A 16,699-nucleotide genomic window follows, 5' to 3' on the forward strand; every position below is an offset into this window, starting at 1 on the left:
ACCACGTCTAATCGCGTGGTTGCATTGACTTAACATGTAAACTTGTCGCGCGACATCGCGTCATCTCGTTTGGTCTGAACACAGCTTAAGTCATAGGTTTTCAGCTTTTTTTAAAACTTCTTTCTACCACAGTATGTTCTGTGAATTATTAAGAAATAAACTGTATTGTAAGTTGTGTTGCACAGACAATGTGATGCAGTACATTGTCACATCAATTTAAAAAGTAGCATCACATCTCAACTTCATTTTCCTTTATCAAAATCGTTGTGTAAACCAGAAGAAAGTTATTTTTAGGTTGGAAATAGATAATAACACTATTCATTCATCTTTACTTCACGAGATGCAGTATGCAGTATGGATGCACCAATCCAACTTTTCTCACCCCAATACTGATTCCAGTATCTCAGCTCAGAATATCTGCCAATACAGAATTCTGAGTCAATACCAATACATACCTTTTCCAAAACTAAAACTCATTGGAATCATTTTTATGGTAAGATGAAGCCATGGATGGCAACCCACCGTGACTGAGCGAATGTAAGTGTTCACGGAAACATGGAACTATGTTACAGCAAAATTTGTATTCACTCAAATTATGGCCAATACTTAGATTTAATACACCTAATACGATTTCTATGATCCTTAATGGCAATAAGGCTGATCAGACGGTATAACCCTCGTCTGTAATATTTGTTTTATTTCTGTTTATCCTAATGCAGTTATCAGCTGGGTGCAAAGTGATGAGTTTGAGATGCCACACCTCTACCCAAAGTGGCTCATTTATTGTGATTTAAATATTCTTCATGGCAGCAGTTCTGGTATTAAATTACTAATGTAAACCTGGGCTATTATGAACCATTTAAATCCAAACCCAAACATTTTGAAACAGCACAGTTTACAGATGAGTTTTAAAACATCAACAGTGTGACAGCGACAAATACAATGTATGGATTTGCGGTTGCTATTACAGAATGAGGGAGTGTATCAGTGTTAGTAATGTATTAATGAGTATGAGGGAACCAGCAGGAAGTCAGCTGATTCAGTAAGAGAAGATGGTGCATGAGCCTAAAAACATGGAAGCCTAAAAAACATGTCATTATATTGATCGTACAGCTAATTTCAACCACTATATCCAGTTCTCTCAACACTAAATCCACTGGATATTCACTTGAACTGCATTATGAGAAAGTGCTCTTGAGCAAAACTCAGGTGATTCAGCTTAAAGTTGTAATACACCATATTCAGCCACTAGATGTCGCACTATAGCACCAACATCTCAAACCAAAAACAAAGTATGTCGTTTACTCAATAAAGTTGCTTTCAGAAACATATTTTAGTGAGTACACAGAGGCACATGCACTTACATGCACACATGGCCAGTGTGGCTACCAAAACACTTCCCATTTAAATTAAGTAATTTATTCCAACGTTAATTGTTCATTTTAAATTTCACATGTTCACTATTTAGTTCCAAAATTTCAGTTTGCCATAAAAATTTTAGTTTTCAGAAAAGAGTTAATTTTGTTCTCTCCGTCTGTTTTCCTTTTCTCTCGCTCTCAGGTGTTCTCCCAGTCGATGTGAACATGGCGGCCGCTGCAGTCAATCCTGGACCATCTTTCACTGTAACTGCTCTGGCAGCGGCTACAGTGGAGCGACCTGCCACAGCTGTAAGTCACCTGTCAGGCAAACATCGGCTCATGTACAGCGAAAGACAGACAAATAGTAAGAGGAAAAGAGACGAGGAGAAAAGATCTGCGATGAGACAGATGAGGAACAACTGAGAGTCAGTGTGTCAAACTGAGTAATAAGAGAAGATATTTCTTCCTACATAATTTCAACTCAAACTGAAAAAAATCTGGAAAAATGTGATTAGATGAAACTCTCTCTCTGCTACAATATCGTGCTGTTATTTACAGTGTCAAATAAAAAGTGTGTTATTAAAAGGATAACTCACTTTTTTTTTTACAACCTAGTTCTTGTATGTGTAGTTTGAGCCATTTTCCCATCAACAAACCCCCAGGTAAGCCAAACTAACAAACAAAGGCAAATTATAAGATTGTTACCAAAACTGTCTGTGGTAAAAATGCAACACTGTTTACAGATCATTTCTATGGTTTAAATTTGACTTGACTGTAATTGTACTTTCAAATGAATTAGTTCAAAAATAAGTAAAAGCAGAAATACCACAGTCTAAAAATACTTTATTACAAGTAAAAGTCTTGGAAATTTAAAATGTTACTTAAGTGACGGTACTGTATGTGTTATAAGCAAAATGTACTTAAAAGCACTTGTGCAGTTCTGTTAAATAAATGTAGTGGAGCAAAAGTCCAAAGTAGCATAAAATGGAAATAATCAATTACAAGTACCTCAAATTTGTACTTAAGTCCAGTACTTGCATAATTGTGTTAAATTACAACACTGCAACTAGGTTACTTTTGGTTGTTTACAAGTTGTCTGATCGATCTGTTTCTTGCTTCAATTGACTTTGTTTTAGCAATGTTGTGTTCCCAGATCTCAGCCATTACTTTAGTGAGTAGCAAGTGGAAATGATGGCCAAAACTACAAAAATAAACTGTCATAAACAGGAATCATCCCATAAATAAACTGCCCCGCCTTTCAGCTATGTGTAATACTTGCACACTCTTTCTTTCGGATGCAGGAGGTTTCAGTATCTAATTTGCAGGTGAGTGATGTAATGGAGGTTAATGAGACCATAGTTGTGCCTAAACAGGAAAGAATAAATGAGCCTGCAGCAGCTGTGAGGTGAGCTTTAGATTTACTGTTTCTGTGCTGATTTCCCTCAAGCCAAATCCTCGAGCATTTCCCACACAATTCACAATCTTATTTTTATTGCTAATGTTTCTGTGAAAACCTTTTTTTCTAACCACACTGAGGGAACATGATGAACAAAAAGGCCTTTAGCTGTGAAGAACAAGAGAAATAAACAGGTGAGCAGAAGAGTGTGGGAACCTTTAGATATGGATTTGACTTGAAGTGCTTGATTTTTAGACTCTGCACTCATGTGTGTGAGATGAGAGAGAGGGAAGGAAGGAGAGAGGAAGAGGTAGGGATGATAAAGGTCTTTCTTTTATTTACTGAGTCTTTGTTTTCCCATCTGTCATCACTGTCCTCTCCAGTTTGTACTAATCTTTACTTTATGTGAAGCTGCTGCAGAAATAAAAGCCTCAGATGAATTTCTTCACTCTGGTTTTTGAGACTGTGATTCAGTGGTGATACATACGTATGAAGCAGCACCCATAATCCTCCACAGTCAGAGCTGATGTTGGTGTGATTCATGTCGATTCGACTGTCGGAGCTGATCTCATTATTCTCCTCCCAGCTGTGTACGAACAGTCCTGCGAGGCGTACAAACACAACGGCAACGTGTCGGGACATTTCTATATCGACGTGGACGGCAGCGGACCAATAAAACCACAGCTGGTCTACTGCAACATGACAGGTGACACACACACACACACACACACACGCACACACACACACACACACACACACACACACACACACACACACACACACACACACACACACTTTCATTCCCACACATCCTCCCATCATCACTCTGTGTTTTCTATGATTAGTATTTACATAATTTTAAATGATGATGCTCCGATCCAATTTATCTTCCATCCCAAGCTCCTTCTACCCTAATCACTCCCTCTCCCTTCATCCTTCTGTGTCTCAATGCTTCATGTCATTTGTATAACCATATAAATATCTATCACAATGACACTCCGTCTTTCTCTGTCTCACTGCTTCATATAATTTGCAGACATTCCTCATTTTTTAAATTCTCTATTTGTTTAACTGTCATACAAGTTTAAAGTGCTTCTGTTGTTTATTTGTACAAGGTAGCCTGGTTAAATATGCTCATTTATGGTCCTGTTAACAATTACACAGGGAAACAAAATAACAGGAATCATTAATAGACCAGAATGACAGACAATTAACAAGAAAAGGCCTGAATGAAGCCGTTAGGTCGAGGAGGATTACTGAGAGATATACGAGTGTTTTGATTTGCAGAATAATATAAGAGGCAGTTTTTCCTTATATATCTGCTCTGGCACGGCGTTCGTGAAGCATTTATCAATCACTGGAGTGGGTTAAAGGCATAGTTATGCTCATTTCAAGAAGACGATTCATACCACTCTAGTGTCTATATGGTAAATATGGAATCAGAGCCATGGGATGATGGAAATTGCACAAATGCACTTACCAATACCTTAGTTCAGTAATTACACCTTGTTTTTACATTTCATTCTTTATATGGTTTATTAAAAAAAAGATAAAGATAAAACATGGTAATTAGTAAGCTTTAGATGAGTTAGTGGGTATATGTTTTACCTAGCCATTGCCCCCTGCTAACTAAGTTAAGCTAAGGGCTAAATAAAAACTCATCTTTTTGTCTTTTCGTTAATAGTTCATGACCAGTGTTGCAAATGCAAAATATAGGAGAGATGAAACTATATAATAATCAATAGCAGTAAGCAGTAAGTAGCAACTCACTCTCCCCAATGCTTGCTTGTCACCACTTAGTCTCACCAAGTAGCCTCTCGGGGCCTTTGTGCGTTGGGGTGGGGGCTTGCAGGTGCAGGCGACGTGACTCTACACAGGATCTATGAAGCTCTGTACGTTTGTGCAGAGCTTACAAGGCTTACACAGATAGTTTCTTATGATCCGTGTCTATATTCTAACTATATGAGAACTGCAAAATTCATATATATTTCAATGATAACTACAAAGTTCATCCATGTTTCAAAAAGTATGATATTCACTCTCTAAGGGTGATGTTTAAGGCTAAAATCTGCCACTACATAACTCATCATTAAGTAATCATTAGGAATAATCATCATAATCATTATCTATCATTATATCTATGTCCCACCAGAGGAGAACACATGGATGGTGATCCAGCACAACAACACAGAGCTGACCAGACTCAGACCGTCGCCAGGTGTGAACCCGCACTCAGTCCACTTTAACTATTCGACTGAAGAGGAGCAGCTATTGGCTGCCATGAGCCAATCAGAGCACTGCGAACAGGAACTGTCCTACCACTGTAGGAAGTCCCGCCTCCTCAACACTCCAGGTGAGGCCTGTTTGTTTATCTAAGAAAGATGTGCTGCATATGTCCTCCTATATTATATTGATACTGTATATTATATCTCAGGATTCATATTTACAACTCTGCTGTCAGATATAGCGCTGCTTAACTGGAAGAACTGTGAGCTGGGGTTAATTAGTCTGGCTGTTAAGCAGTTGGAGAATAGGACTCATTCACTTTTCTAGACCAAATTTACCAGGTTTCAAACTAGTAACTTTAGTTTTTTTATGTTGTTGGAGATACAAATGACAGTTCGCTATTTTGTTGTTGTTCAAGACAAATTTCCACTGGTTGCCTTAAAACTCCTCAGACCCACGATAGTCGTACATGGTGCTGGTATGCATATAGCAGCCTGTATAGCAGCACTGTCAGGTTCAGTAACAGCTTCTACCCGGCTGCTATCAGACTGCTAAACAAAATGACACATCGCTGACTGTGCTTTGCTATCTCATCCATAATCAGGCAGCTGTTATGAAATATTGCAATATGCAATATTATTTATTTATGTGCACCTTAACATTCTCCACACTTCATACCTGTCCAGAAATTAATTATTAAAATTATGTTTTAGTTATATATCTATTTCAATTTATTTTATGTGTTTTTAACAGAGCTTTGCTCATAATTTAATTCTCTTTGCATCTTGGATGCTATGCTGAATGAAAATAAAATTGAATCTTGAATCTCCACAAACCTTCAGTGAGGCAAAAAATAAATTAACACATTGTGGAAATTAGTTTCCAATTTCACACTATGCTTTTATAACTATACTTTTATTAATTATAGCATTCAAATCTAAAAAAATATGGAGCTTTATTAAAGGACCATTGTGCAGGATTTAGTGGCATCTAGCAGTGAGGTTGCAGATTGCAATAAAATGAATACCCCTCCCCTTCAAGCGAGTAGAAAAACCTACAGTTGTCGTGAAACTTGTGAAAAGCCCTCTTTAGAGCCAGTGTTAGGTTTGTCCGCTATGTGCTACTGTAAAAACATGGTGGTGCAACATGGCGGGCTCTGTGGAAAAAGATTATACATTTTGGATTATACACTAATGAAAAGATTCCTATGAATATTTTATTCCATTTCTGACAAGTCTGAATCTTACACACTGCGTCTTAAAATGAACTTCTTATAATTGTATCACTTCAGAACTTGAATCAAATCTATTGGAGCCAAATTTTGATTATACTTTGTTCTGTCTTTGTGATTATACTTTTACAGTTCAAAAGTAGATCTCACCTTATTTAATCTTATCTAATCTTAATCCTTTTAATCTTTTAATCTTATTTAATCTTATTTAATCTCATTTTAAGCACAGTACTTCAGTATTTTGTTTCTCCCCTCTCAATTCTCCACTTAAATAAGAAAAGACTGTAAATAAGAACTTGTTCTTAAAGTGGAAATACACTTTTTTTTGCTTTAACTTATTATTATGAAGTAAATATTGATTGCACTGTGTAAAGGTTACAGAATTATTACTGCAACAGTGTCAAGACTGATTTCCTATAAACCTTACTTCTCACTATTACTGGGTACGATCTCCTGGGAAATTGGTAAATCTCCTTGGGGTTTACATAATGTATGTTTCCACTTTAATGGACTTGTTAGTTTAAGTAAAAGTTAATGAAAGCTTTGTTAAGCAGACTCTCTTCAACTGAGACTCTTTCTTTGTCTCAGTCACAAAGAACAAAATAATTACTCTCCTTGCTCCAAACTTATTTGGGTTGCAGGGATTTTTTCTCACCTTTTGCAAATGAATCAGCCAAATTGACTGTGTATGATTTATTTAATACCTCATCCTTTTAGAATGAGTATTGAGTTCAATCGTTGTTCTCTTTGTAAGTCACATGTTTTCTTGTATTGACTCAGAGGTGGTGAGAATCACTTTGATCGCTAAGTTGAATTGAATTAGTTTTGGTAGCGGTGAGTGCAACACCTTACACTTTCAAAGTCCATATACAGGATATATTATACAGGATATTGAGCTAGCAGCATGTCTCTATGGAGGGTAATGTCGATCAGCTGATTTGTCCACCACTTTGGTCCGACCAAAGACTGAACCAATCTCTCACATTTTGTCTTATTAAAAGATATGTGCATTTGAGCAGAATAAAGTAGCTCTGAAACAACAAGTCAATCATTAAAAAATAGACAGAATTTTGACAACCAAATACATTTTAAGCCATTCATCAAGAAATCTTTTGATTGCCAGTTATCTAGTTGACATCCCTTGTTTGCAAAAACACATCCTCAAATTTAAATTTCTCTCCTCTCCTGTGGAGCAACAAAGACTTTGTATGAAAGACAGATTCTAGGGGGAGCACAAAAACAAAAGCTCTGAGAGGTGAAGCAACCTTTTTTTTCTTGGGGTTTAATAAAATGATGGATGAAAGTAGTGAAAGTGTTGGAAAAGGAAAAATGGGTTAAGAAATAGAAGTTCCATTATAAGGGCTCTTCTCTTGGAAAGTAAAGAAGTGCTGACTCAGCAGAGACCTTTGCAATCACCTTCTCTCAGTCCTCTGCACCTACGCACTCTCACAATGTGAAATACTCTTCTCACTGTATGCTATCATCGTCCTCCATACAAAAACAATATATACAGTGTTAGGCTGGGAGCTGGCAAACATCCCTCGGTTTTATCATGGGAGCCTGACAGATGGAGACGCCGTAAAACAGAGAAAGTTTCTGTACGACACTCAGCTATTTTCTCACAATAAAATTAATCTTAGGACAAAACAGCATAGGGAGCAATCTGAGCCACAACTTTTGTATCAGGGGCAAGAGGCTCCAGTAACATATAGCAGTAGCAGTAGCAGATTCACTAAGTTTGACCAAGAAAAACAAGCTGCATCATTCAGATAACTCGCTTTTTGTTGTTTTGACTCTCCTATAACATAATTTTAAGTCATCACATCAGGCTGTAATCAGGTTGCTGTAATTGAAAGCAAACAGAGGCACTCAAACAGACGAGTTTAAAGGTATCATCCAACACCAAAAATCGATGCATGTGCTCTCCACGTGCCATTTTCTGAGGCTAAAATCTTTTTGAGAGAAAACAATGTAGAAAAACTGTGAGGCTTCTAATGACTATGGTTAACTTTTCCTCCATAAATCAATAATGAAACCATTAAGCCTCATTGCCCAAAACATCTTTAGAATAGATACACATTCAAGTTTTTTGTTGAGCTCCAGAAAATGATTTGAAGATATAATGCATGACTTCTTTGACATGGATTCTCTCTCTTGTCTATAAAAGCTCTTCAGGGGTATCACAGTTATCACACAGACATGTTAAATTACCGTAAGGGTGTTTGTGTGTGTGTGTGTGTGTGTGTGTGTGTGTGTGTGTGTGTGTGTGTGTGTGTGTGTGTGTGTGTGTGTGTGTGTGTGTGTGTGTGTGTGTGTGCGTGTGGGTGGGTGTGCGTGCGTGCGTGTGTGTGTGTGTGTGTGTGTGTGTGTGTGTGTGTGTTTCAGAGGGCTCTCCGTTCAGCTGGTGGCTCGGTGGTCCCGGATCCGGACATCTCCAGACTTATTGGGGCGGAGCTCAGCCAAGCAGCCAGCAGTGCGCCTGCGGCCTGCAGGGCGACTGCGTGGATCCACAACATTACTGCAACTGTGACGCCGACCGCCTGGAGTGGTACTAAACTTTATAAATACGTAGACAAGTTTATGATTTCTATAAGATGAAAGATTAGCGCTAGTTTGCTCTTGTTTGGGGCGTTGATGTTTTTTTGTGTCCATGTGGTTTAGTCAAATTTAAAGGGGTTAAAATTTGAAAATTGTGGTGTAATCATAAAAAAACTTTTGACCAAATAATTCAATTTGCTTAAAAACGCTAAATTCTCAATAAAACACCATATCAACTAGTTTGGCATGATCTTACATTATAACTTTTTTATATTAAATAAAGGTAATGGAATGCAATTGTTCTAAATATTCAATTTAGTCTGGGGAATTATGGATATCAGGAACCATTTCAATATACTGTACACTACAGTGCACTGTAGGTGGATAAAATATTTAATATTTATCATTCTTTTGTGGTTACACCATTTGACATTTTCAGGAGCATTCAGTCTTACTTTTGTTAAAAAAAATGGTGCAGATGTCATTTCAAATTACATAAAACCAACAAAAATACAGAATGTACATTTTTAACAAACCCAATCCTGCTTTTAAGACAATTTTTTAAAGATATTTTTTAATTGAATCTGTTGTCAGGGTTGACGGGCAAATACATGCCAATTATTGCAATCCAGTACAAAAGCTTTTATAGTGTCTTCTTTTTATCATCTCCCAGTCCAACCTGTCAGACTGCTCAATGCTCAAGTTACTGAAACGTTACTCATACATTCAAATAAACCAGTCTTTAATAATAAGTGTTTTATCCAGCATGACACCCCCCAAAATAGACTGTGTTTTATACACCAGTGCAACTTATACACCGGTTTTTACAGTAATTCTTGCCTAACAACAAAATTGACATGTAGATGATCCGAAGGCTGAACGTTGGTGGAAATGGATGAAGCCGCTCACTCGGCTGTCTGGAGTTTTCTTTTCTGGGGAAAAGTTGTGAGAAATCAGCAGAGATGGAGCGCTGAGTGTTGCTCACATTAACAGTGAAGAAAGCTTATTGATGCTCTTTTTAGTATTTATCAGTACAATCTGCTCGTTATGAAGCGTGATTATAAATGATTATACATTTATGTCAAAGTGTTAGTTTTAGTCACATCTGCTTCTACTCTCTTCCCTTTCTATGTTGTCCTCCTCCTCCTCCTCCGCCTCCTCCTCCTCCTCCTCCTCCTCCTTCTCTTCTTCTTTCTTTTTGTTCATCTTCCATGTCTTCATCTGCAATTACTCCAATTACTCCTTATTGTATTATTCTCATCCACTTCCATCAAATCTCTTCTACTTTTTCTGTTACTCGCCCCTCTTCCATACTTCCATATCCTGCTTTTTCTCCTTTTTCACCTTTTTCTTTCTATTCCATCTTTGTCTTATTGCTTCTTGCTTTTTCACTTCCATCTTCATCTGTTCCCCACCCTTCTTCTCCTTATTACTCTTCTCTTTCATCTCATTGTCTCTTCATCTTTCTCCTCCTCCTCCCTCGCCTTTTCCTTCTCTATCTCTTCCCTTCTTTCCTACTTTCCCTCCTTTTCTTCTGCTCTCTCTGTATTCTTATTCAACTCTTCACCACTTTTTCCTCCTCTTCCTTCTTCATTTCTTTCCTTTTATTCCTTTCTTCCTCATCCCTTATTCTTCCCATTCTTCTTCCCTCTTCCATTCCTTCATCATTTCTCCTCCTTCATTTATTTTTCTCTTTCATCTCATTGTCCTTTTCTTTATTTCTTTCTTACTTGTTCTCTTCTCTTCTTGTTATCCCTTCCTTTCTTTCCTTCCCCTTCACTCCTCTTCTTCTTCTTCTTCTTCTTCTTCTTCTTCTTCTTCTTCTTCTTCTTCTTCTTCTTCTTCTTCTTCTTCTTCTTCTTCTTTTTCTTCTTCTTCTTCGTCTTCTTCAACTCTTCTCCTCTTTGTTGCCCTCCTTTTTTTAATCTCCTCCACTTTTCCCATCCCTTCTTCTTCTTTTTATCTTTTCCCCTGCTTCTTCATCTCTTTGTTTCTTCATCTCTTCTTTTCCCTCCTTTTCCCTCTCCACCCTCTTCATCTGTTCTTCTCTTTCTTCTCACTCTCTATTCCCCATTCCCCCCTTCTTGTTCTCTTTTTAACTTTTCCCTTCTTTTTCCTCCTTCTTTTTCATATCGTCCCCTCTTTCTGCCCATCTTTTTGCTGCTTCTTCATGTCTTCCCCTGTTTATCTTCTGTCACATTGTCCCACTACTTTTTCTTCATCATCTCTTCTCTTCTATTTTTTCCTCCACTCTACCTCTTCCTCTCTTTTCCTCTGATTTCTCTTCTTCCTCTTTCTCCTCCAGGACTGAAGACTCTGGCCTTCTGATCCATAAGGAAACCCTTCCCATCCGATCTCTGGTGCTCGGTGACATCCAGAGGCCGGGGTCAGAGGCCGCCTACAGGGTGGGACCTCTCCGTTGTCATGGAGACAGTAAGTCCTGTTTACTGCTGTGGTTGCTTGGTTACGCTTGATGCAGACGTGACAGAAATCCTCAGACAATGGGAAATAATATCCAACCAATCAGCGATCTGTAACTATCAAGCAACAAATTATTAATAATAACTCATTATTTCTGCAAGGTGAATTTCTGAGGCCTGTTATTGATGTGGAAGTACAAGATAAAGTGTTTAATTTTTTGTTCCACCTGCCAATTATGTGCTAAACGAATTCCTCTGAGAACAGTAACTCTGACATCTAGTAGCTAATTATCATTAGCAGGACTGTTGCTAATGCATATTTCCTTTTAAGTTTTCACACTCCTGATTCTTGCCTCTCATTAAACGAGTTACAAGTTAAATCAAAGTAGCGTGCTGCTTTTCCTTCTTTCAATTATTTGTAATTACAGTCATCCTTTATAATCCTGAGTCAATAGATAAATAAATGTTTGGCATGATTAGTCAAACGTGTAACAGAAATCATTCCCTTGTGTTGGCTAATTAGCTGAGGCTCATTTGTTTGCTATGTGATTTTCATAAAGAAAATATCCACAGCGGGTTTCCATTGTGTGGTTTTTCAGAGAGTTTCTGGAACGCTGCTTTTTTCGACAAGGAGACGTCGTACCTCCACTTTCCCACCTTCCACGGAGAACTGAGTGCAGATATCTCCTTCCTGTTCAAAACCACTGCGTCCTCCGGTGTGTTCCTGGAAAACCTCGGCATCAAAGACTTCATCCGGATTGAGCTGAGCTGTGAGTGTGACCTGGAGGGTGGGGATTTAATCCGTATTAACGTGTGATGTGTCAGTAAAACCTGGAAGTGAAAGTCTTAATCTGGAAGGTTACAGACTAAATCTGTGTCAAACTATCCCAGGGGAGGAAATTGTTTATTTTAAATTGAACCCAGCAGCCTTGATCTTCTTGTCCGGACTGGGAATGTTGCATAAAGTATGTGATTATTAAGCATATTAATTAGATATCCATAAGTGTCCACATACTTTTGGCTGTACATTGCAGCATGTGTAACACAGATACTGTGGCTGTTTATGTTAAACTGCTACCTCAACCTTTAAGCCTACCCTAATTTGAGAATTGAGGGTTCTTTGCAGACGATAAATCTTGACGGAAAGTTCTGCATTTTGCAAAATGTCTTTATCTGCTTTCTTTCTGAGGATTTGATTAGACCATCGACATCTGTATCATGTTTGTGTGGCGTGTGTTTCACTTAGCTTAGCATACAGATTGCTGGAAAGGGGGAACCAGCTAGCCTGGCTCTGTCCAAAATCAGAAAATATCAATATTTAATGTTGACTAATTAACACAATTTATCTTGTTTGTTTAATCTAGAAAAGGAAATGTAAAAAAGACAAACTGGGATTTTTGAGTAAGATTGCTAAAAATAAAAAAATAAAAAGATCATAAAAATAGTACAATATAAGATACAAAAAAACCCCATAACAATAATAAATCACTTAAAAACACACAGAATACAAACACTGGGCACTATGAGGCGAGAAAAGACCACTTTAAATAAATGAGTCTTCAGAAGAGCGTTAAATAGAGTTGGAGCCACAACTTCACCTACTGATGATATAAGGATGGAGCAGGTGTCTGACCGTGAAGGGCTTTATATGTGAAAACGAGAACCTTAAAATGAATCCTTAACTTGATAGGAAGCCAATGTAAAGATGATAAAATTGGACCATTTTGTAAACGGTCCAGGGACGACTTGCTGACACAGGTGAAAAGGGAATTGCAGTAGTCCAGCTGGGATGATATAAAAGCGTGAATAATCATCTCTAGCTGAGTCTCGGACAATATTTCATGTATTCTGCTTAGCTAGCTATTGCCCACAGTGTGTGGCATTAAAATTATGTTGATGATAACCAAGAGGCTATTTTTTTTTAAATTTCTCTATGGGTAGCTTTCTTTGGTGAAGTGTCATTTACAATGTAAAAGAAGTAGCTACAAGATCCTTCTTTACAGTGTATGCAGTGTAGTATGAAGTTAAAGATTTATAGATGGTGCGTAGTGTTTAAAAAGTCCACTACATTAGTTTAGTTTGGTTGGTGTCTTGTCTCAGTTTGCATGTTTTTTAGAGATGAGGTTTGAAGGGACACACACAGAGAGTTTAACTCAGGAACAATGCAGCACCAACAGCCTCTCTCCTCAGGGAAATCATTATCGGTTCAGACTTGTTCCAACTCTGAATACTGCTGCTCTGTTGGCGGCTGCCTCCGATCGCTTTGTATTGTAACACTGTAGCTGAGCCTGAATACAATCTCTAAATGAAGTTACTGAAGGAAGCTGGGATAATTTTTCAGCTTGTTCTGAGCTCACAGAGTACATCTTTTCCTTCCAAAAACATGATTGAGGAGGGTTTGTTTGAGAGACGCCTACTGTGTGTTCTCAAAAAAAATCCTCTCCTTTTGTTTGAATGAATATAACAGGGATTTTGTGAGCTGAGCACTGAGCTGACGACTTTAAAACAACATAAAGAAAATTACATTTGAGTTTTCAGAATATTTAGTGAGTTAGGTAGAGATCCTGTTAAACATTTCATACCGTGGTAGCTAGTTTTAGGCCACTGTTTCATAATTTTGCTGTCTCCAACATTTACATAATTTACTCCCTTCCTGTTTAATCTGTCATCCCCCTAATCAGCCTCCACTCAGGTAGTTTTCTCCTTCGATGTGGGTAACGGCCCGCTGGAAGTTCACGTTGGGTCTAGCGCCCCTCTCAATGACAACCGGTGGCACCGAATCCGAGCCGAGCGGAACGTCAAGGAGGCGTCGATTCGACTGGATGAGCTTCCCGTCGTCACACAGGAAGCTCCTGCTGACGGACACTTTCACCTGCAGCTCAACAGTCAGCTGTTCATAGGTGAGGAGGAAAATATGTGTGAAGGCATTCATGTGTGGGGTGTGAGACAGAAAGACAGACGAGTCGAGAGTGAACACTGAACTCTTTTCTCATTAGCAGCAGTGTTGGTGGCTTTGATGTCTTTTTCTTTTTCTCCGTGTCTCTTCCACAAACACAAAAACACACCATGCAATGAATATGTATAAATGAACCTAACCAAGTGGTAGGGCTGGGCTATAAATCAATATAATATCAATATCGTGATATGTTATAGATACCATCTTAGATTTTGAATATTGTAATATCATGATATGGAATAAGTGTCTTTTCCTTCTTTTAAAGGCTGCATTACAGTAAAAATGTAATTTTCTGAGCTTAACAGACTCTTCTATTATCTGCCTTTATCCAATTAATCATTATATCCACATTATTGATGATTATTTATCAAAAAGCACCGATAGTCATCCCTACATTATTGCCAAAATATCGATATCAAGGTATTTTGTGAAAAATATCTTGATATTTGAGTCTGCCCATATCATCCAGCCGTGCCAAGTGGGTATGTCATTAAGTTAAGTGGGAGTCCACAGGTAGACCAACTTAGGAAAATGATGTGCTGTATTCACGCACAAGCTCAATCGAACATTACACAGATTCTGTACTAGACATCTGGCTGAGTAAAGTCAGTTTACTGTCCATTTTAACTTATTCAGACATTTGCATTCTCAGGTAATGTCTGGATAACTTCAGGATAGTGTATGTGTGAAAAGGGTTTATGAAACGTTGTACTGTATAGGGATATTTGTGTTTCCTGAGGGCTTTGGTTTAAAAAAAAAAAAAAGTGAATCTGCATACATACGAGCTAATTTAACCATCTGTGCCAGTATATTTTCCTTAAAAATGTAATTTATATACCATATATATATATATTTATAGAGCTGTGTGCAATCTGCAAATTTCAGTTAAACTTACAAAGCCATAAAACAGTAAAAATACAACAGTGAAGTTCATAATGGGCAGTTTTTTGTTGTCAGAGATGTAAAATTGACTCTCTGGTCATTTTTGAGGCTGTAGTTTGAAGTTTTGTTCAGCAAATATGTTTCTGTGTCCAGTTTTGACAGATGTTCCTCTTTCCTAATGCACTGTTTGGCATATAAAGTCACGACTTCTGTGTTTGTGACGGATGCACCAGTGATTCAGGCAGCAACACAGTGCATTGTGCATAACAATGGAGTCACATTTAGTTGAATACCAATTAGCAATGTTTGTCAGCTTTAATAGAGCACCGACAGGCAGCACTTTGACTGTGAGTGTTGCAGAAAGGTACCCAGCAAATTGAGGAGACGTTGTGTTAGTGAGAACCTGCACGAATCCAATATGTTTGATTTGAAATTTTATTGACATAAAGCTTCTCACTAGGTTTTAATTAAATATCAGCAACACATCTTTTTTTACAGACTAAATTTTGAATTACTGTATAGTTATTTTCCTTGACAGTCATTTTATGACATGAGATTCACTAAAGTAATGTTGCTGTTTGATTACTTGGCAAAGAAGTAGAGTCCAACTCCTCTGGCTTGAAAAGTGCTGCTGCTTCACTCATGCTAAGCTGTTATTGACAAAATGCTCTGAGCAGTGCTAAATATATAAGTATGCCAATACGGCACATGTATACTTGCCTTTATTTTGGGAGTGTAGCACTGTATATCTTACAGTAAAGTAAATAGATCAGCAGCCGGTTGTACAGTAGCACGTGATCCTCCAGACGTCTGTGTATCCCTTCAGACTGGGATTAAACCCTCAGAAAAGGCTAAATATGCTCGCTTTCTTAAACATATGCTAATCTGCTATTGGTGCAATCCCTGCTGTCTGATAAGCAGTATTGGATATGAGAAGTCCTGAGTCTACACATTTATTCTTTATGGTTTCTAACACCTTCTTAATCCACAGTATGAACTTCATATAGACTGGGATTCAAGCCCAAAGGCAGCACAGTTCACAGGTCTGACGTCCTCCCACAGAGTCCTAGATAGTGTAAAAGGGAAATAAATGGTCTTTTTTGAAAGTGCTAAACTGCTATTGGCTAAATGCCATCGACTGCTCAGCAGTATTGTATATATAAGTGCTGAGTTGACAGTAATCGCATTCAATAAATAAGCATGCTGCAGGGAGCACAACTTTCACACAACAACTTTCTCAATTGCTCACAAATTAGCACAAAACTGCAAGATTGACCTTTACCAAAGAACATGAAAAGAAGCCTGATGAATATTGGCGGCAGATTCTTTGGTCTAATGGAACCAAAATAAATGTGTTTGGATGTTTGATGTGGAGATGGCCTGGACCACCTCACTGACTGCACAGTGCCGACCATGAAACATAGAGGTGGGAGTATGATAATATGGGGCTGCATGACCGCAAAAGGTGTAGAGGAGACACATATTTTGCAGGTGGAATATGTTACTGAATTAAAATATAACTCCCAGTCTCAAGAAGGCATTTTCCTACATGACAATGATCCCAAACACATTGCAAAAGAGTTTTTAAAGAAGAAAAAAGTAAAAACTAGTAGAGCAATAAAAAAAAAAAGCAGCTTAAAAATAATTGTCTGTGAAGAATGACTGAAAATCTCTCCACAAATGTGGGCAAGA

General features: G+C 38.0%; 1 protein-coding gene across 1 annotated transcript in view; it reads left to right on the forward strand.

Annotated features, from left to right (window-relative positions):
- LOC133990403 (contactin-associated protein-like 4) overlaps positions 1-16,699 on the forward strand; it is an 89,445-nt gene that overhangs the window by 47,415 nt on the left and 25,331 nt on the right. The window contains exons 9-15 of the mRNA XM_062428708.1: positions 1,561-1,667; positions 3,341-3,460; positions 4,907-5,107; positions 8,597-8,759; positions 11,055-11,182; positions 11,769-11,939; positions 13,851-14,069. Of these exons, the coding sequence (XP_062284692.1) occupies positions 1,561-1,667; positions 3,341-3,460; positions 4,907-5,107; positions 8,597-8,759; positions 11,055-11,182; positions 11,769-11,939; positions 13,851-14,069 (1,109 nt within the window). The remainder of the gene's footprint in view (positions 1-1,560; positions 1,668-3,340; positions 3,461-4,906; positions 5,108-8,596; positions 8,760-11,054; positions 11,183-11,768; positions 11,940-13,850; positions 14,070-16,699) is intronic.

The sequence above is a fragment of the Scomber scombrus genome, chromosome 11 (assembly GCF_963691925.1).
Source record: "Scomber scombrus chromosome 11, fScoSco1.1, whole genome shotgun sequence".
Lineage (NCBI taxonomy): Eukaryota > Metazoa > Chordata > Actinopteri > Scombriformes > Scombridae > Scomber > Scomber scombrus.